The following is a 20,696-nucleotide window of genomic DNA, read 5'->3' on the forward strand; positions in this document are numbered from 1 at the left end:
GATATACCCTGACATCATCACAAAAGCATGGAACACAACCCACTCCAATTCAGTCCCCAGCACCTGCCCCCGACTCTACCAATCCCTGTTCAAGCCATATACAGTTTACTTTTTAAAAATAGTGTCAAATTAGTGTCCTGTAGATAGACCTGATGCCAGAACCCACTATTCCACATCTATGCATGCACATAGAAAAGTTCAGTTAGGTTCATTCCACTATTCTTCCTCTTTCCCTTCCCTTCTTCCTCCCCATCAGTCCCCTTCATCTGTTCTCCTGATCTTTCCTTCAATTTTATGGAATTCCTCTCAATTTTTCCCCCTTTCTCTCCCTACCCCATCATTTTGGATTAACTTCCCCATATCAGTAAACATTCAACCTTTGACTTTTGGGGGCTGGCTTATTTCACTTAGCATCATAGTCTCCAGTTCCATCCATTTAATTATTAACTCTGTCTTGCAGATTGGTATATTAAGGCATAAAGACCTTCCATAATTTACATAATTAACTGGCTGTAAATATCTTTTCTTTCTTATAGATTAAATGTGGAATAATAAATTACAGTTTATGCATGCAGATGGTAATGCTGCTGAAATTGGTAGCACTGTTGACTTGAAGGAAGCATCTTCATGCAGTAGCTTGAACCATTCCCTCATCGACCACTGACATGTATCTTGAGTTCAGTACCCAGAAAGACGGGTTAGAGATGTTGATATGTGTGGTTGAAAGTGGGTTGACTGGAAATTAGATGTTTAAAGAGAAATGATGGGATTGAAGATGTTAAATGGTATTTGCCCAAGAGACCCATTTTTTTTTGTACCTTGGGAAGTTTATGAAGAAGATTCATACATAAAAAGACAGTTGGAAAGGAAATGATCCTTTTATGGTCAGTTGAGCTTGTGCCTGAAACTCCAGCGCAGAGCACTTTACTGGTAAACTGGCTTACAGCCCTTGGCCCAGGCTTGATACCTACTGAAGGGTTTCCCTTACTTATCCTTAGCCAAATCCAGATCTAACCGCTTTCTGGGCTGGTTGCATGAAAGGGCAAGAGGATGCCAGAAAGAAAGGACTTCACACCCACGTACTTGAACTTTTCACTCCCAATGTCAACTAGCAAATGAGGCCTGTCAGTATCTTGGAATACTGCCCTCAGAGAGAAGATGCCCCATTCCGTAGCTGCTCACTCTAGCAAAGGCGGGAAGTCAGAGACTGGCCTATGAGTCTGGACCAGGGTTGGAATTTGTCTTCTTTTCTGACAGCAAAACCCATGTTGCTTCTACAAAGCAAAGCTGTCTTTTTCAAAAATCAGGGTTCAGGAGAACAGACCCTGGAAATGGAAAAAGATGGCTATTAATTTCATATTAGCAAGCCTCCGCAAACAAAATGTGACCTGTGTTCTTAGCAGGTCTGTAGGAGTTTGTTTGTTTGTTTTGTTTTTGTCTGGTAGGGGAGAGTGCATCTTGGCCTCTGGTGCTTGGGCTGGACCAGACTGTGAGTTAATAGGCAGGTCTCCAGGTCTACTCCTGGTGAATGAAAGGCTATGGTTTTCTGTGTAGAAATTTCCAGTCTTGCAGCCTATCAAACTGCCTGAAGCACAATACACAGCAGATTACCTTTTGAACTTCCACATCACCAGAATATTTCAGTTTAGGTTGTTTATAAAGCAACCCACAGAACTTCCTTGTGTGTCCCAGCCCTGGATTGACTGAGCCGTATCATTTGACCAACCACACAGGGCCAAGCAGCATCTAGGAATCTGATTTTAATCAGTCTTTCTCTCTTGGTCTTATGCACACTTACTCAGTATTGTGTGAGTGTGGGGTGGGGGGAATCTGTCCAATTTTATTCAGAACATCTATGCTTGACTATGCTTCAACCACAAAAAGAGAGAACTGTATTTTCTCTTAGGTACAATCTCCAGGATCTTTCAGAATATCCTCTTTTATGCCATATCTTAGTGCCTAACTCATTCTTTGCAAGTGTAATGTACATGAAGCATTAGTTTACTGTATTTTGTAGCAGTAAGATGTGACTTTTCTTTTCACATGGTTATAATGTGACATATATTTATATAAGGCTCATAGATTTTTTTTGGCTTTTTTTTTTTTCTTAAAGCCTATTTAGTGTAGCCTCCTTAAGATACAACAGATAAATTTAATTTCCTTGTTGAACACACGCCATTTGTCTTCTGCCTTTCCACAGCCATGCTGTTTTGAGACTGGGCTTGGAAATCAGGTTTTTTTTTCCTACAGTTTCTCACTATATTACTCTATGTATAGTGCAAATTTGTTAGCTCACCCTCCAAGCCACTGAAGTATTACTATCTTTTGGTCATTCAGCTCCTTTTTTGCTGAGTATTTTCACCAGGATTATCTTTATTTTTTTTTTAAAAATTATTTATTTATTCAAATCAGTTATACATGACAGCATAATGCTCTTCGATTCATAGGACACAAATGGAGCACAATTTTTATTTGTCTGGTTATACCCAAGGTAGGGTCATACTATTCATGCAATCATACAGGTACCTAGAGTAATATGTCCCTCTCATTCCACCATCTTTCCTGCCCCCATGCCCCTCCCCCCTCCTCTTTGCCCTATCCAAAGTTCCTCCAATCATCCCATGCCCCTGCCCTGGATGTTATCAGAAAACATTCAGCCTTTGTTTTTTGGCGATTGGCTTATTTCACTTAGCTTGATATTCTCTAACTCAATCCATTTAGCTGCAAGTGGCATAATTTTGTTCTCTGTTAATGTTGAGTAATATTTCATTTTATATCTATACCACAGTTTCTTTATCCATTCATCTATTGAAGGGCATCTAGGCTGGTTCCACAGTTAGACTATTTTGAATTGTGCTGCTATGAACATTGATGTGGCAGTGTCACAGTAGTATGCTGTTTTTAAGTCCTTTGGGTATAGGCCAAAGAGTGGGATAGCTGGATCAAATGGTGGTTCCACTCCAAGTTTTCTAAGGAATCTCCATACTACTTTCCAGATTGGCTGCATGAATTTGCAGTCCCACCAGCAATATATGAGTGTGCCTTTTCCCCCACATCCTTGCCAACACTTATTGTTGTTTGTATTCTGGAGTGAGATGAAATCTTAGTTTTGATTTGCATTTCTCTAACTACTAGAGATGTTGAACATTTTTGTAATATATTTGTTGATCAGTTGTATTCAGCTCCTTGGCCCATTTATTTATTGGGTTGTTTTTTGTGTGTTTGGTAGGGTTTTTTTTTGTTTTGTTTTGTTTTGGGTGTTAAGTTTTTTGAGTCCTTTATATATCTGGGAGATTAGTGCTCTATCTGACATGCATGTGGAAAAAGTTTGCTCCCAAAATGTAAGCTCTCTGTTCACCTCATTGTTTCTTTTGCTGAGAAGAAGCTTTTTAGTTTGAATCCATCCCATTTATTGATTCTTTCTTTAAAATATTAATTGTAGGTGGATACAATACCTTTATTTTATATATTTATATGTAGTGCTGAGGATCGAACCCAGGTCCTCACACGTGCTGGAAAAGCACTCTACTGCTGAGCCACACACAATCCCAGCTCCCCCATTTATTGATTCTTGATTTTATTTCTTGTGCTTTAGGAGTCCTGATAAGGAAGTCAACGCTTAATCCAACATGATGAAGATTTGGGCCTGTTTTTCCTTCTATTAGGTGTAGGATCTCTGGTCTAGGTCCTTGATCCATTTTGAGTTGATTTTTGTGCATGTTGAGAGATAGGGGTTTAGTTTCATTTTGCTGCATATGGACTTCCAGTTTTCCCAACACCATTTGTTGAAGAGGATCCAATGTATGTTTTTGGCACCTTTGTCTAGTATGAGATAACTGTATTTATGTGGATTTGTTTCTGTATCTTCTATTCTGTGCCATTATTCTTCATATCTGTTTTGGTGCTGTTTTTGTTAATATACCTTTGTAGTATAGTTTAAGCTCTGGTATTATGAGGCCTCCTGCTTCACTTTTCTTGCTAAGGATTGCTTTAGCTATTCTTGGTCTCTTATTTTTCCAGATGAATTTCATGATTGCTTTTTTCCGTATCTATAATGAATGACATTGGGATTTTCATTGGAATCACATTGAATCTGTATAGCACTTTGGGTAGTATGGCCAGTTTGACAATGTTAATTTTGCCTATCCAAGAGCATGAGAGATCTTTCCATCTTCTAAGGTCTTCTTCAATATCTTTCCTTAGTGTTCTGTAGTTTTCATTGTAGAGGTCTTTCACCTCTTTTGTTAAGTTGATTCCCTAGTATTTTATTATTTTTGAGGCTATTGTGAGTGGGATAGTTTTCCTAATTTCTCTTTCAGTGAATTTATCATTGATGTATAGAAATGCATTTGATTTATGGGTATTGATTTTATATTCTGCTACTTTGCTGAATTCTAGAATTCTAGAAGTTTTCTGGTAAAGTTTTTTGGATCCTCTAAGTATAGAATCATATCTTCAGCAAATAATGATAGTTTGGGTTCTTTTTTTCCCTTCATATTCCTTTAATTTCTTTTTTCTATCTAATTGTTCTGGCTAGAGTTTCAAGGACTATGTTGAATAGAAGTAGTGAAAGAGGGCATTCTTCTCTTGTTCCAGTTTTTAGTGGGGAGTGCTTCCAATTTTTCTCCATTTAGAATGATGTTGGTCTTGGGTTTAGCAGAGATAGCTTTTACAATGTTGAGATATGTTCCTACAATCCCTAGTTTTTCTAGTGTTTTGAATATGAAAGGGTGCTGTAATTTGTCAAATGCTTTCTCTGCATCATTGATATAATCCTATGATTCTTATCTTTAAGTCTATTGATGTGATGAATTACGTTTACTGATTTCCGTATGTTGAACCAACCTTGCATCCCTGGAATGAACCACACTTGATCATGGTGCACTCTTTTTTTAAACATATTTTTGTATGCAATTTGCCAGAATTCTATTGAGAATTTTTGCATCAATGTTCATCAGGGACATTGGTCTGAAATTTTCTTTCCTTGATGTGTCTCTGTCTGGTTTTGGTATCAGGATGATACTAGCCTCACAGAATGAGTTTAGAAGGGTTCCTGCCTTTTCTATTTCATGGAATAATCTGAGGAGTATTGGTATTAGTTCTTCTTTGTAGGTCTTGTAGAACTTGGCTGAGAATCCATCTGGTCCCAGGCTTTTCTTGGTTGATAGGCTTTTGATGGCATCTTCTACTTCCTTGCTTGAAATTGATCTGTTTAAATTGTGTATGTCCTCCTGGTTCAGTTTGGGTAGATCATATGCCTCTACAAATTTGTTGGTGTCTTTGAGATTTTCTAGTTTACTGGAGTATAAATTTTCAAATTAGCTTCTAATTCCCTTCTGTACATCAATAATATCTATTGTAATAATTCCTTTCTCATCATGAATGTTAGTAATTTTAGTTTTCACTCTCCTTTTCATTAGGGTGGCTAAGGGTTTGTCAATTTTATTTATTTTCTCAAAGAACCAGCTTTTTGTTTTGTCAATTTTTTGAATTGTTTCTTTTGTTTCAATTTCACTGATTTCAGCCCTGATTTTAATTATTTCCCATCTTCTTCTTTTGGTGTTGGTTTGTTCTTTTCTAGAACTTCGATATGTAATGTCAGGTCATTTATTTGTGGACTTTTTCTTCTTGTAACGAATGAGCTTAATGCAATACGCTTTCCTCTTAGCACTGCCTTCATAATGTCCCAGAGATTTTGATAAGTTGTATCAGTTCTCATTTACCTCTAAGAATTTCTTTATCTCCTCCCTTATGTATTCTGTTTTCCATGTATCATTCAGTAGCATATTTAAATATTATTGGAGTGGCTTAGATTTTTTTATTTTATCCTTGATTTCTAATTTCATTCCATTATGGTCTAATAGAATGCAGGGAGTATCTCTATTTTTTTTTGTATTTGCTGAGACTTGCTTTGTGGCATAATATATGGTCTATTTTGGATAAGAACCCATGTGCTACTGAGAAAAAAGTTTATTTGCTCTTTGATGGATGGAATATTCTATATACATCTGTTAAGTCTAAATTATTGATTGTTTTATTGAGTTCTATAGTTTCTTTGTTTAGTTTTTGTTTGGAAGACTATCCAGTGGTGAGAGGTGTGTTAGAGGCACCCAGTATTATTGTGTTATGGCCTATTTGATTCTTGAAGTTGAGAAGAGCTTGTTTGATATACATAGCTGTCCTGTTGTTTGGGGCATAGATCTTGATGATTGTTATGTCCTGTTGATGTATGATTCCCTTGAGTAGTATGAAATGCCTTTCTTTATCCTTTTTTGCTGACTTTGGTTTAAAGTCCATTTTATCTGATATGAGGATGGAAACCCCTGCTTATTTATATGGTCCATGTAAATGATATGTTATTTTCCCATCCTTTCACCTTGAGTCTTGTGGATGTCTTTTCCTGTGAGATGAATCTCTTGAAGGCAGCATATTGTTGGGTCTTTTTAAATTTTTTTTTCCAATCTTCCAGTCTATGCCTTTTAATTAATAAGTTTAGACCATTCACATTCAGGGTTATTATTGAAATATGGTTTGTATTCCCTGTCCTTTTGGTTTATTTTTGGTTTTTAACCTGACTTGGTTTCTCCTTTGATTGGCCTTTCCTTTAGTGTAGTTCCTCCCTTTGTTGATTTTCATTGTTGTTTTTCATTTCCTCCTCCTGGAATATTTTGCTGAGGATGCTCTATAGTGCAATTTTTCTTGCTGTAAATTCTTTCAGCTTTTGTTTATCATGAAAAGTTTTCAGATCATATCAAATCTGAGGCCTTATTTTACTGGATATAAGATTCTTGGTTGGCACCCATTTTCTTTTGGAGCTTGGTATATGTTGTTCCAGGATCTCCTGTCCTTTAGGGTCTGGGCTGAAAAGTCTGCTGAGATCTGACTTGGTCTCCCCGCTATATGTAATCTGATTCTTCTCTCTTCCGGCCTTTAAAATTCTATCCTTATTCTGTATGCTAGTTATTTTTATTTTAATGTGCCTTGGTATAGATCTGTTGTAATTTTGTACATTTTGTGTCCTGTAAATCTTTTGTATTTGATTTCCCAATTCATTCTTCATTTTCTGATATTATTTCATTGAAGAGATTGTGCATTCCTTTGTTTTGAAACTCTGTGCCTTCCTCTATCCTGATAAATTTTAGATTTGGTCTTTTGATGCTATCCCATAATTCTTAGATGTTCTATTCATGGTTTCCTACCATCGTCACTGTGTGGTCAACTTTATTTTATATTTTATTGTGTGTTTGTGTGTGTGTGTTTATATGTATATATACTAATTGATTTATGTATATAAAACATATACATAAATCAATTAGTATGTATACATATATACATATACATAAATCAATTCGTATAAATATACATATATACAAACACACACATACACACACACACACACTCTTGATTGTATATTTTGTCTTTATTGTCTGAGGTTCTGTCTTCCAAGTGATCTAGTCTGTTGTTGATGCTTTCTAGTGAGTTTTTTAATTTGTTTTATTGTTTCCTTCATTTCATTGATTTCTGTTTGTTTTTTCAAAATCTCTTTCTTTCTTGAAGTAGTCTTTTGCTACCTGTATTTGCTCTCTTATCTCTTTGTTGGTGTGATCAATTTTTGCCCTTTTTTTGCTCTCTTAGGTCATTCTTTAATTCCCTGATCATTTTAATTATGCACATTCTGAACTTCTCTGTCATTTCATCTACTGTGCTATCAATGGATTCTATTGTTATAGTATCTTGGTTTGTTTGGAGCGTTTTCCTCCCTTGTTTTTTTCATGTTGTCTGTGTGTCTTCCTCTCTTGCAGTGCGAATCTGAGGTATTGCAGTTTCTACCCTATAATCTTGAAGTGTCCCTGCAGGTTAGGAATACATCACCTTTATGGGGGAGATCAATGTTTAGAGCACCCACGGCAACTAATATGCAGCCATAAATCAATTAGCTTCTATTTAGACAGTTACAGTTTTGCCCCAATAAACAGAAATGATGAGTACAATTATCTTCTAGCATATAGTCAGTAGGGTTTCATAAGAGTTTATAGTTTCTAGTGGTGGACAGAGAGAAGGAAGGAGTAGGATGTGATGTTTATGAGGTAGGATGTGAGAATATAGAGGTATTAGATTACAGAATGAGTGAAAGAGGATCATCAACCGAAGTTGGCTGTTAGCAGGAGGAAAAAACAGAGAGGTAACCCCTGAGCAAGGCTCCCTGTTGCTTTTGCAACAGGATGGTGACTGGTAGTACACCTAGTAGAGATAATCTGGTGCAACCTGGCCCATAGGGACCTTAGGGATGGTCTTCCAGGACCTGGCTGTTGTCCTTAGGTGGAACGACCACATCCCTAGTTAATAGATGAAGTACATGTTGATGAGATTCAAATTTTTATTCCAAAAAATAGAAACAAAATGACTTATGAGCTATGTTTAGAAATCACTAAATTTTTCTCATCAATATGCTGATGTATAGAAGCCATTTGTGCTAGGTAGGTACATCTATTAGTCTCCTTATTTCTCTTCTGATTCAATTTTTACCATTATGGGCTTCAAAGATTGGGGTAGGGGGTGGTGGGTTTTCAGGCAGTGCTTGTTTTCCCAGGAGTTTCAATATGCAGACCCTAGAGAATCATCTGGAGTTTATAGATCAGAAAGTAACAATTGCTCCATTGATTTTCAAAAGACTTGGAGTCCTGTAGGCAGAACCCCATTAGGCTGTGCCCATAAAGGAACAAGCAGCTTTTCACTGGTGTACTTGTTAAAGATTACCAGCCTTGATAGTCCTAAATTTCAAAAGCTAGCAGAGTTAAGAAAAGAATAAGCCAAAGTAGCAACAATGGCCCAGTGACTGTGGCACGCTATTGTTTGGGCTTTTTGGAGACCAAGCATCAAAAGAAATTTTCTTTCAAAGGAATGATTTGAGATATAATGCCGCTAAATTGTTTTGTGTTGTGTTTAAGTTTCAGGTTACAGAAACAATCACAAATTAATTCCTAGCAAACAGCATGACATAGCTGCCCCCTCAACAGGCATTTGAATTCTGGTCCCAGTTTGTACTTTAAAGTGCTATTAATCTTAAAATTACACGGCATCATTTCTTTATTTTTACCCCCTTTTTCCTCTTTCCTCTTTCCAAGAGTGATTACTTACCTGTTTGGTAAAAACAAGTTGCTGTGGCTTTAAGATGAATTTTTAAAGGGGGTCTCCTAGGAGGCAGCCTGCTGGTTCTGCTCTGTATGGATTCCATTCGAATCTTGTATAGATTTCTGGTGCCTTTTCCCTCCCACCTTCCATAGCAGATGTTAATAAATATTTTGTTGCCCCCTCCTTTTCTTTTTTCTATACTAGACCATGAATCCTCCCCTTCCACCACCCCCTCTCCTGGCTGCCACTGTCCTCGCCTCCACACCACCAGGCGCTACTGCTGCTGTTGCTGCTGCTGCTGCTGCTGCCGCCGCTGCTGCTGGAATGGGACCCAGGCCTGTGGCAGGATCCACTGACCAGATTGCACATTTACGGCCTCAGACTCGCCCAAGTGTGTAAGTGAGGATGTCATTTATTACTGCTTGAGTATTCACTTAAAACTAAGCCTAAACAGGAGAGGTAGAAACACACCTTTCTGATATGAGCTGCTGACAGGCTTATGGCCCACCAAGTAGTTTGTGTTCTGCAGACCTCTGCCTGGTCATGCATATAATTAGGAGACTGCTGAAACAGAATGAGCCTAACACATCAGCGTGCTAGGCAGCTCTCTTGCTGTGGAATGGCCTTTCACAGTTAGGGAAACATGCCGTTTTCTTCTTTCTAATAGCAAATGTGTGGGGAACTGCCTTTTTTTTTTTTAAATAACTCCTGTTTGAGCTTTTGGTCTTGATTTTCATTCCTTGCAGTAGGGCATTAAGAAACAGGAAGGTGTTCCACACAAATCAGATCTAGGCGGATGCTAACACATAATAAGAGGGAGTTGGGAAGAATAGAAGTTCATTGGATTAGACAAAGGGGAATGAAGGGAAGGGAGGGAGGCTGGGAATAGGAAAGACAGTAGAATGAATTGGACATAACTTTCCTATGTTCATATATGAATACACAACCAGTATAACTCCACATCATGTACAACCACAAGAATGGGAAGTTGGACTCCTATGTATAATATGTCAAAATACACTCTACTGTCGTATATAACTATAAAAAATATTTTAAAATATATGTTAAAAAAACAAATCAGATCTAGGTATAAAAAACTCTACATCCCCAGCAATAATTATCCAGAAAAGTCTATTATTCTGTCCAGAGTTTATTAGTGGCAGAATGCAATAAGATTTTTGCAAATCCTGATTGTTCACAGCACCAGTCAGAACTGTAGATTAGTTTGAGTATCTGATTTTCAGGTGTTAATAGGCAGAATCACTTTACATTGTGGGGTTGTTTTGTACTCTCTATGACCTAGACCTTCTTTTCCTCTGAGTTTTTCAAATGCAGTCTCCTTCCTGGATGAGCATATACAAACAGGTGCAGCCCAAGCCTCTAGGTTGAGCTTGTGTTTGGAAGGCAGCATATTGTGCTTCTCAATGGGATTTTATACCATATGTCCTCATTTGAGGCTATTTCCCAAGTCTATCAAGTGCCATTTGAAGTGCCCAGTTTTCCCAGTGGGAACCTAATCCATAGCAGCACATAAGGCACTCTTAGAAACAGCATTAAAGGGCTGGGGTTGTGGCTCAGTGGCAGAGGGCTTGCCTAGTATGTGAGGCACTGGGTTCAACCTCAGCACCATAAATAAATAAATAAATGTACATCAACAACTAAAAAAATATTTTTTAAAAAAGAAACAGCATTAATTCTGTTACACCATACAAATACCATTTGATGGATACTTTTCCACACTGGGAGGAGAAGATCTTGGCAAGGAAGGCCTGTAACTCTATTTAAAATGTAAACAGCAAAATCTCTTTCAAGGGAGACTTGCGAATGCTACTTATAGATTAAAAGTTTGTGCTTTCAGTAACATTTGTACAACATTCAAGATGTTGTAACAAACAAGAGTTTTGAGCACCTCGGTGTATGTCTGTTAGCCTGAGATCAAATGTTTTCTTCCTATTCTAGGTATGTGGCTATCTACCCATACACTCCCCGGAAAGAGGATGAACTAGAACTGAGAAAAGGGGAGATGTTTTTAGTGTTTGAGCGTTGCCAGGATGGCTGGTTCAAAGGGACATCAATGCATACTAGCAAGATCGGGGTTTTCCCTGGCAATTACGTGGCACCCATCACGAGGTATGGTTTTGAGTAAATGGTTTACTAAGTTCTAAACAGAACAGCTTTGTTCTTTCCCAGGATTTCCAGCCTGTTCTTATTTCTTCTCACATTATAATTGCCTGTTACATAGCCAAAGTTTTTAAAATCCATATCTATATCTGCTAAAACCCCTTTTAATGCTAAGATCTTAGCTTACTTTTCACATGGATATGTGTGAAATTATAGGTTTCTACCAATAAATATACTGGGTTGGAAGTTATTTTCTTTAATTTATATGTTAGAAGACTCAACTGTACCCTTTTCAGTTGTTTTCCTACTAGAAAATAAAAGGAATAATGTTTGAAATAAGAGCTATGTTATTAATACTTTTCTGTTTATATAATGCCTACTATATACCAGGCATGCTGATTTCTAAACCCATTACATTTATCAACTCTCAGTCCTTAAACACGTCATTGATGTAGTTACTGTTATTATCCCCCACTTAATAAGTGAGGAAATTGAGGCATAGAGAGATCAAATAACTTGTCTGAGATGACACTGAAGAAGGTCTCAAGCCCATACCGTGTGGATCTATATCCAGACATTAACTGGGCAATTACCTGTGAATTCTTAGTCAGAAATAAAAATGCCTTAAATATGGTGTTGATCCATTTTAAATAAGAGCAGTTTTGTTCCCCAGGGGACATTTAGCAGTAACTGAACATAATTTTGATGGGCATTTGGTCACAACTGAAGGTGTGGGGTGCTGATGGCATTTACTAGGTAGAGCCCAAAGATGCTGTTCCATCCTGCAGTGTGCAAGACAGCCCCCACCTCACCCCACAGGAATAATCTGGCCCAAAGTATCATAGAAATCCTATTACAGAATGATAGGACTTTATATATGTAAAATTTTTCTCTATTTTATTTAAAGATAATTTACCTTCTGGTCACTGAGGAAACTATTCTCAGGAACTAAAGGAAATGACCAGTAATTAAATCAACATGGAAGAAGCCCCAGGTTCTGACCACTGGACTTTTAATAATAGCCTAGGTTTAACTATGTTAAATCATTCTTCAAATGTCCTGATTTTAAACAAATGACTTAATGAACTGACATGTTTGTCAGCTGTTGGCCTTTATTTATAGGTTGGCTAGCAGCCTAATCAAATGAAAATCACTATTGTTGCAGATGGTGACAGAATGTTAGCTTTAATTTGACTTGCAAATTTTTAATCAATATAAACCTTCTATTCTGTATATGTTAAAATCGACATTCAGAATCCAGCCCATCCAGAAAATGGCAGATAAAACCTCCTTGGTGCAAAATAATAATAATAATAATAAATAAGGGAACTACTACAAACAACAGTAAATAAATGAAGTTGGTCAAGCTGAGATTCAAAAACAGATTATTATAAGTCTGTTTAACTCTGGAGCAATTCTTGCTTAGAATAAGTGCTGTCTGAGTCATCATGATAAATAAGAAGTATGTTTGTGCTATTAAAATACCCTATCTGTTAGAGAATTGCTCTAAACAGAATGGTCATTGTCTAAATGATTTTAGGAATATAAAAAAAATACATTATACGAAATCACTTTGTACTTAATATAATTACATTCATAGGAAATAAATTTGTTTAGAGCTGGCCATACCCGCCAAAATGTGCAAATACTGAAGGAACAGAAAAGTCCCATTTTATACTGGACCTACCTTCAAGGAACTTTCACTGCATCATCAGCATTAACACGGGATTTATTTCTAAAAAAAGAATACACCACATTTTGTAATCAAGGGCGAAATTAAAGATACACTGTGTTGAATATAGAAACAGAACAAAGGAAGGAATCTGCATGAAACAGTGGAACCATAAGATCTTAAACTTGGACCCCAGGCAAGACTTGTGGAAATGATGGGATTTGTGCTGGGTCTTGAAACAAATGAGACTGAAATTGGTCAAGAGCAGCCAGAAAGGTCATTCCCAGAATGTGTGCATACGTGTGTGTGCGCGCACAGACACTTGAGTGATGTGTCGGAGACAAGTAGAGAGAAGGTCAGAAGCTGTGGAAATGAGGCTATTAAAGGGAACACACCTGGCTTGTCTGGTAGGTGAAAGCAGGAGAATCCAGGACGTTGGAAGTCAGTGGGATGCTTGGTTTGTGACATGGAAAACCGAACCCAGCAACTGTATATTCTTGAGCAGAGTGTGACGTGTTGGTCTCTGGTGACTCAGAACAATTTCAAGACCTTTCTCTGCCTCAGGGCCATCATTTCTTTGAATGTGCTCTTCTTAAAAACTTTGTAAAAATAATTCCATTCATTTTTTATAACCTTCTGTCTTTAAAGCCCTGAGTCATTTTTCTTGCATTTAATTGTTCTCTCTCTCATTTTGCTGATGGATTGGGCTTTCTGTTTCTGTCTTGGCAGGGCGGTGACAAATGCTTCCCAGGCTAAAGTCCCTATGTCTACTGCGGGTCAGACAAGTCGAGGGGTGACCATGGTCAGTCCCTCCACTGCAGGAGGGCCTGTCCAGAAGCTCCAGGGAAATGGTGTGGCTGGGACACCCAGTGTCGTCCCCACGGCTGTGGTATCAGCAGCTCACATCCAGACAAGTCCTCAGACGAAGGTCCTGTTGCACATGACTGGGCAAATGACAGTCAACCAGGCCCGCAACGCAGTGAGGACAGGTAAGAGGAGAAGACCAGGGCACATCAGGGAAAGAATTTGCCTGTCTAATGGCAGATCATTTATGGCAGAGGTTGAGAAAATTAGGTATAATATTAAAATGATGAACAACAGTCGAATAAGCTGGGAATGGTGGCACATGCCTATAACCCCAGCTACTTTGGGGGCTGAGGCAGGAGGATCTCAACTTGGAGGTCAGCCAAGGCAACTTAGTGAAACCCTGTCCAAAGAGTAAATGAAAATATGACTTCTGTAATCAAGATTGTAAGTCTCAGATCTCACTGTTCCTAGCTCTGTGACCACTGTATGATTCTTTGCCAACTGGTGTGTTGATCATTGTTGATGAACTAAGTTGTGAATTCATTTTAGACCCAGTAGAATCTTAAATAGCTTTCTTGGTTCTGTAGCATTGAAAACCTACTGAGAATCTTGGGTAACAATGGTGGGGTAAACTAAAGGCTTGTAAATTCTGTCGGAAAAAGAAGAGAAATGGTTCGTTATAAGCCAGGCACGATGACACAGGCCTGTCTTTATTCCCATCTATTCAAGAGGCTGTGGTAAGAGGATCATAAGTTTAAGACCAGTCTGAGCAGCATAGCAAGACCCCCAACTCAAAAAAAGAAAAGAGAAATGGTTAATTGAAAAAGGACTTGAGGCTGATATTATTCAACACTGTAGAGAACCATCAAAAACCTATTCTGTGTGGAAAGGTGTTCTCTTTAACTAAAGGGTTTTGGGTTATAGTTGAACCTCTAGGTTCTCAACAGAATCCAGGGCTGATCTGGAAGGAAAATAGTGTCTAGAGATCCAGCCAAGATTTTAATTGCATTTAAATTACTATCCATCCATTCTTTATTGTAATAAGTAGCAGTAGCAACCTTTCATTGTGTGTGATGCAGTAAACTGACTCATGTTTCAATGAGTAGCATTTGGTAGGAAGTTGACTTTTTCCTCCTGTCGTCTACCAGTTGCAGCACATAACCAAGAACGTCCCACGGCAGCGGTGACGCCCATCCAGGTACAGAATGCCGCCTGCCTTGGGCCTTCATCTGTGGGCCTGCCCCACCATTCACTGGCCTCCCCGCAGCCTCTGCCTCCAATGGCAGGCTCCGCTGCCCACGCTGCTGCTGTCGGTATCAGTCGAGCCAGTGCCCCACTGGCCTGTGCTGCGGCCACTTCGCTGACCTCCCCGAGCATCACCGCTGCCTCTCTGGAAGCCGAGCCCAGTGGACGGACAGTGACCATTCTCCCTGGACTTCCCACGTCTCCAGACGGCTCTTCATCAGCTTGTGGGAGCGGTTCAGCAAGCAAACCAGACAAGGACAGCAAGGTAAGAGCGCACCCTTCTCTGCTGGTGCTGTGTCCCGTGGTGTCTCGCTAACGCACATACTCTTTGTTTGAGTCCTTCTGGTGCTTACCACGGGTGAGTCACTGTCCCCGAGCCAGGAACACAGTGGGGAGGAAACGGGGCACCACCCTGTCCTGCATTCAGACTCCTGCCAGTTGCCCAGCCCTCTGTGGGCATTAGGGAGGCCACGGTGAATAAGACTTCGGTGAGCCGCCTCTCTCAGCTTGGTCTCTGGCAGGAATTTTCTTTCTTCTTGGGTCACTCATTCTTTCATCATTTTGCTGTCCTTAAGTTTTCCTGTTCACTTGTTCACAAATCTGTTAAAAAATAAAAAGAAAGAAAAATTTGAAGACACAAGGGGGTTGAAAATGTTGATTAAAAGTATTATTTGTTGCCGGGTGCTGTGATGCATGCCTGAAATCCCAGTGGCTTGGGAGGCTGAGGCAGGAGGATCACGAGTTCAAAGCCAGCCTCAGCAAAAAGCAAGGTGCTAAGCAACTCAGTGAGACCCTGTCTCTAAATAAAATGCAAAATAGGGCTGGGGATGTGACTCAGTTTTTGAGTGCCTTTGCATTCAGTCCCCTGTACTCACCCCCTCCCCCACCAAAAAAAAAGTATTACTGGTGGCTTTATTTTATCAACAGTACATCTGACATCAGCATGGTTCCTTCAGAGGACCTGAAATACAGGGAAAAATTGATTTTCTAAACTCATATGTATTTTTCATGTTTTTCACTTGGGGCTGAATGTCAAAGAAAATACAAGTAGAAAACTGTTTCAAGTACTCACCGATGGATGGGTTTTGAGACAGGTAGTTAAAGGAAAGAGAAACTGATAGTGATTAAATGTGACCAGGAGAGAAGAGATAATAGCAGGGTCTGCATAATAGTACTGTAGTCGGCACTTGTTCCTCAATATTTCATGCATTCCCCCTAAAGCTGTGGATCAGTCCTCGGAAGCGCTAGGGTAATCATAAACTCTCGGCACCTGGTTCAGCGGTGATGTATGTTGCTGTATTTAAATGGGTAGGTGAGCCTGTAAACAGGAATTTATAAGGAAATAAACTTTACCGCTTACTAAAAATATTTAACTTTTTACATGAGAAATTTTGAAAAAGATTGATATCTATTCCGTGTTTATAATCAACTACATTAAACTTGGGCTCAAGCTGACACATCCAACTTTGTTAATATCATTAAAAGAGTTATTTTTATGGTTTAGATTTTAATGCATGGGCACGGTGTGTCCCAGGGCCCTGGTCACTGATGGGGAAGGACCTCTTCAGCCCCTACCTTCCCAGGAATCCTGGTATAGCATTCATCGAATCTCTGAAACTTGTTTCCTGTGGTTCCCAGAGATGTCCACCTCCTAATCCCTAGAACCTGGGGAAATGTTTCCTTGCTGGCCAAAAGCACTTGACAAATGTGCTTAAATTAAGAGTGCTTATCTGGGAAGACCCAGGGTTAAGTACAAGGGTTTTCCTGAAGGGGAGGCAGTGGGGTCAGGAGAGAAACAGAAGGGGAAGCAGAGGTAGGAGTGATGAGAGAAAGGAGCAAGCCAAAGAATCCCGGCAGCATCCTTTCCTACAGCATCCAGGAATGGAGCCCTACCAGCACCCTTGATTTTAAGAACTGCTTTTCACCACAAAAGTTGGTGCAATGTTACAGCTGCAACTAATCCAGGACCCTGAGCATCATTCCCTTGAGTACCCATCCCTGACCAATGGCTATTGGCCTGTGCTTGGACACCACAAGGGCTGCTAGTGCCCTAACTCTGGATGGTCCCTGGTCATCGTCAGACATCCTTAGCTCAGAGCAAAGGCACTGAGCACACATGTGTCTCCCTGTGCCCTCCCTTCATTGTAAGGGGCCTTGTGGAACATATCGATCCTTTTACATGATGCCCCGAGATGTTCACAAAGTTGTCTCCTTATTTCTTCTTCCTTTTTTTAAGGTCATACTCTTGTTCATCATGTCACAGATATCCACGTTTTCCCTTCTCAAGACTACTACTTCATTTGATGTTCCAAGTCTGTTGATAGTACAGTAATTCCATGATCATCATCACTTAAATAATCACGAATCCTCACAACTAAGGGTCCTTTAGCCCACATTCCTAAATCACCTCTACTAGGGTATCACGGGGCCACTTGCCAGATGCTACATTGAGAGCAAATGTCTTTCAAACTCATTTTTGCTATCACTCACTGGTAGCAAACTTTTCCTGGAAGAGTCTGCTCAAATTGTTGTTTCCTTTCCTAAGTGCTTGTAAACCTTGAAAGATTTTAGTTTGAAAAATTCTAGAATTTCCCAGTCTGCAGAGTGCCTTGTCTTCTTTTTGAAACGTCCTCATGTTTGCCTGTTGAGTTGACCTTGATCCCCAAGTTCACTAGAGTCTCTCATAGATTATTGGTTGTACTTCAGCTGTCAAGAGTATCCATTTGATCTCTCGATCCCTCTTTTCACCCATTCTCTCTTATCAAGATTTATTCTTCCTTTTCAGTATGAAGAGTATCCTTCCCTTTGCTCCTTCCATCTGAGAACCATTGTACACTCCAGATAGCAGATCTGTGTCTTTCTTGTTCTTTTTGTTTCAAATATCTTTTTAAATCCCCTTTTAATTTTTTTTTTTTTTTTTTTTTTGTCTTTAGCATTTTGGCAAGTTTAAGCTCATTCTGATCTTCAGCCTTCTTGAATCACCATGCGCCATACTATGTTCTTTGTTACGGGCCCTTCTCTTCATCTTTTTGTACATGTCCTTTAAAAATGTGAGCCCATTACGCTGCTCCCTGGGGAATCACATCAGTTCCTTTGGATGCCTCTACATTTTCATCTGCCCAGATAATTTGCAATTGTATGGGTAGAATTTCATTTTGAGAGTCTTCCCTTTCCTCTTGAAGCATCTTCCCTTTTGAGTTTCATGTCATACATGTTTTCTTTGAACTTTTAAAATCAATTCTTTTAAAAGGAAGAGTTCAAACCTACCTCCAGTCTCTTCTGGGCGCCTTCTTCGAAGTTCTTGGTATTTCTGCTTCTCCTGGAGAGCATGTCTAGCTCCTGGCTGGTCTCCTCTCCCCATAGTTGATCAGAATCAGATCCAGAATTGCAGTGTGCTTGGCTTTCTGTGAGATTGAACTATCTGAAAGTCAAGGGAAAAGTATATGAGAATCTCTTCTGCCTATGCTGTTCCTTTTGAACTGTATTTTATTTGGAAGTCCTGTATTACAAAATCTTAGGAATATCTAAAAGTTATGTTTTCATCCCAGAGTTAAAGTCTCTAGCTAACTTGGTATGTGTACTCTGTATTGGACCAAAGTTATCAGGAATACTATATATTTTCAAACATAATCTTAGTTATTACTTGTTTGAAATCTGGACCTTTCTGTCATTGTTATTTTTCCTTCCATGAGATCCCTGATTTCTTTCATAATCATGAGTTTAACAGCTTTGTCTGCTGTTTTTCTAAAAATGGATAAAACATCAACATTTACTGCCTCAACTCCTCACCCCCAAATTCCTCACAATTCTCTCTTAAGGAGCCAACCACAGGTTTTCTTCAGTCAGCCAACATTTAAGGACCTGTTATTCTTGATTTTCTTAAGCAGAGCTTCCTATCCGGTTTTTAAGATTCATTGTTTTCTATTCTGAGCCCTTTTCCTGAAGTCCCTGCTGATTATTTTCTTTGCTCAAACCATTTTCCTTCCTCCCCATTCTTCTTTTGCTGTCAGAAATAAGATCGTGTATGTGTGTTTTGCCATTCTGTTTGCTGGAAAGGAAGCCCACCCTCCCTGTGACGAGAACACAGTCACTGCCCTGCCCTTGCTGAGAACTGGGATCCAGACCAGCTCCCCGAAGTGCAGATCCACACACACAGTTCAACTGAGAGCAGCCTTTGCGATCTGTGGCGACAGGGAAACGTGACTGCTCCTATGATTCCCCTGCGCTTCCAGAGGCGTTGCTTGCATTGGACACACAGAAGAGAAGAGCGTGGGCCTGATTCAGATCTCACCATCACCCCTTGCTAGCTTAGAAAGCTTCAGGCACTGAGAATAATAGTTAATTCCTGCTTCATCCGGTTGCTGTGAATAAATGTAGAAATCCTTTCTGAAAGCATTTGACAAAATTTTTGAAGTTAGTGGTGTTTTGATCATGTCTACAATTTCACATGGCACTTCCCATAGGGCCCCTCCTTAAAGACCCCTCCCCTGGTCCCCTGTATCTCAGGCAGCACCCGAATCATCATCACTCTCCTCTTACTCTGCTTTATTCTTGGCAGAGGGCCTATTTTATAGCCACAATTGTGTCTCTGCTAGGCAACATGAGTTGTTCTTTGTCTTATTTGCTATTGTATTCCTGAGTCTAGCAGTTTGCCTTCTTCATGTTAGACACTCTGTAAATACTCGTTCAGAGTGGGAGTGATTACTATAGATAATCGTGAATTTAGTTTTTGAGATTCCTTACCTAAGAACAATTGATTTTGAGTTTTAGGAGTCTGGCTATATAGATTATTGATGGCCTATGGCCCAGTAATACTATTTTTTTTTTTTTTTTTTTTTGCTGATTTCTGCATGTCTGAGGGCAAAAACAAAACAAAAAATGGAAGACTCAATGGGAGAATGTTGTTAATTGTGACTCTCTCAAATAAAGTTTATTTCTACTCTGGAAAGAGCTCCAACTTGATGTTTTCCATCAGACTCATTGTCTGTTATGTGACTTATAGAAAGGAATTAAGCTGATGGTCAGAAATTATTTCATATATAAAAATAACTCTGATTATCTGGTGATCATTTTCTGACCCAGATAGTTGTTTTGTTTTTTGTTTGTTGGTTGGTTGGTTGGTATGTGATGCTATTTTAAATCGTCAGCTCTTCTGAAGGGAAAACGATGATTCTAAAAACATTATTTCATCTGGGAATAATTTATTGGAAAACCCACAGGAGATGAGTTATAAAGGTTTATGTTAAAAGATAGGCCCCTTTTTCATGTGTGCTAATGTTGCATTTAAAAAATTGCTTTGCTGAAGTATAGTCTGCACTAATTCATCCAGTTTCCATTTCTGCTGTTTGATTTTGAAGAAAAAAGAAAAGAAAAAAACAAAGGTGCCCTTAGATGATAAGTGTCTGAATTTGCAGTTAACTCTTCCAAGTGGCATGTTGCTCTGCTAATAGAGAAAACTCCAGAATATGAAATTAATAGCACAGCTCCTTAGAACTAGGGCTGCATCTTTCCTGTGTTAGCATCCCCTCCCTGTACCCCCTGCACCCTGCCATGATACCTAATCCTCTGCCTTCTGCTCCATGGGTAGTCAGCATCAGTTGATGATGATAACACATCCCTTAGAAGTCATTAAAGCAAGCTGTATTTAATGTGTTTAATCATTTTCAATGAGCCAAGTCATCTTTCTTCTTAATCACTTTAAAGGCTGTTCCCTGAGTGC

At 39.2% G+C, this 20,696-nt stretch overlaps 1 protein-coding gene across 3 annotated transcripts in view; it reads left to right on the forward strand.

Annotated features, from left to right (window-relative positions):
* The window catches only part of Sh3rf1 (SH3 domain containing ring finger 1), a 165,511-nt gene that overhangs the window by 131,562 nt on the left and 13,253 nt on the right, over nt 1-20,696 (forward strand). For all 3 annotated transcript variants that reach the window (XM_027927109.2, XM_071610536.1, XM_071610537.1), the window contains 4 exons: nt 9,337-9,527; nt 11,092-11,262; nt 13,655-13,914; nt 14,881-15,242. In XM_027927109.2, the coding sequence (XP_027782910.1) occupies nt 9,337-9,527; nt 11,092-11,262; nt 13,655-13,914; nt 14,881-15,242 (984 nt within the window). The remainder of the gene's footprint in view (nt 1-9,336; nt 9,528-11,091; nt 11,263-13,654; nt 13,915-14,880; nt 15,243-20,696) is intronic.

The sequence above is a fragment of the Marmota flaviventris genome, chromosome 3, assembly GCF_047511675.1.
Source record: "Marmota flaviventris isolate mMarFla1 chromosome 3, mMarFla1.hap1, whole genome shotgun sequence".
NCBI lineage: Eukaryota > Metazoa > Chordata > Mammalia > Rodentia > Sciuridae > Marmota > Marmota flaviventris.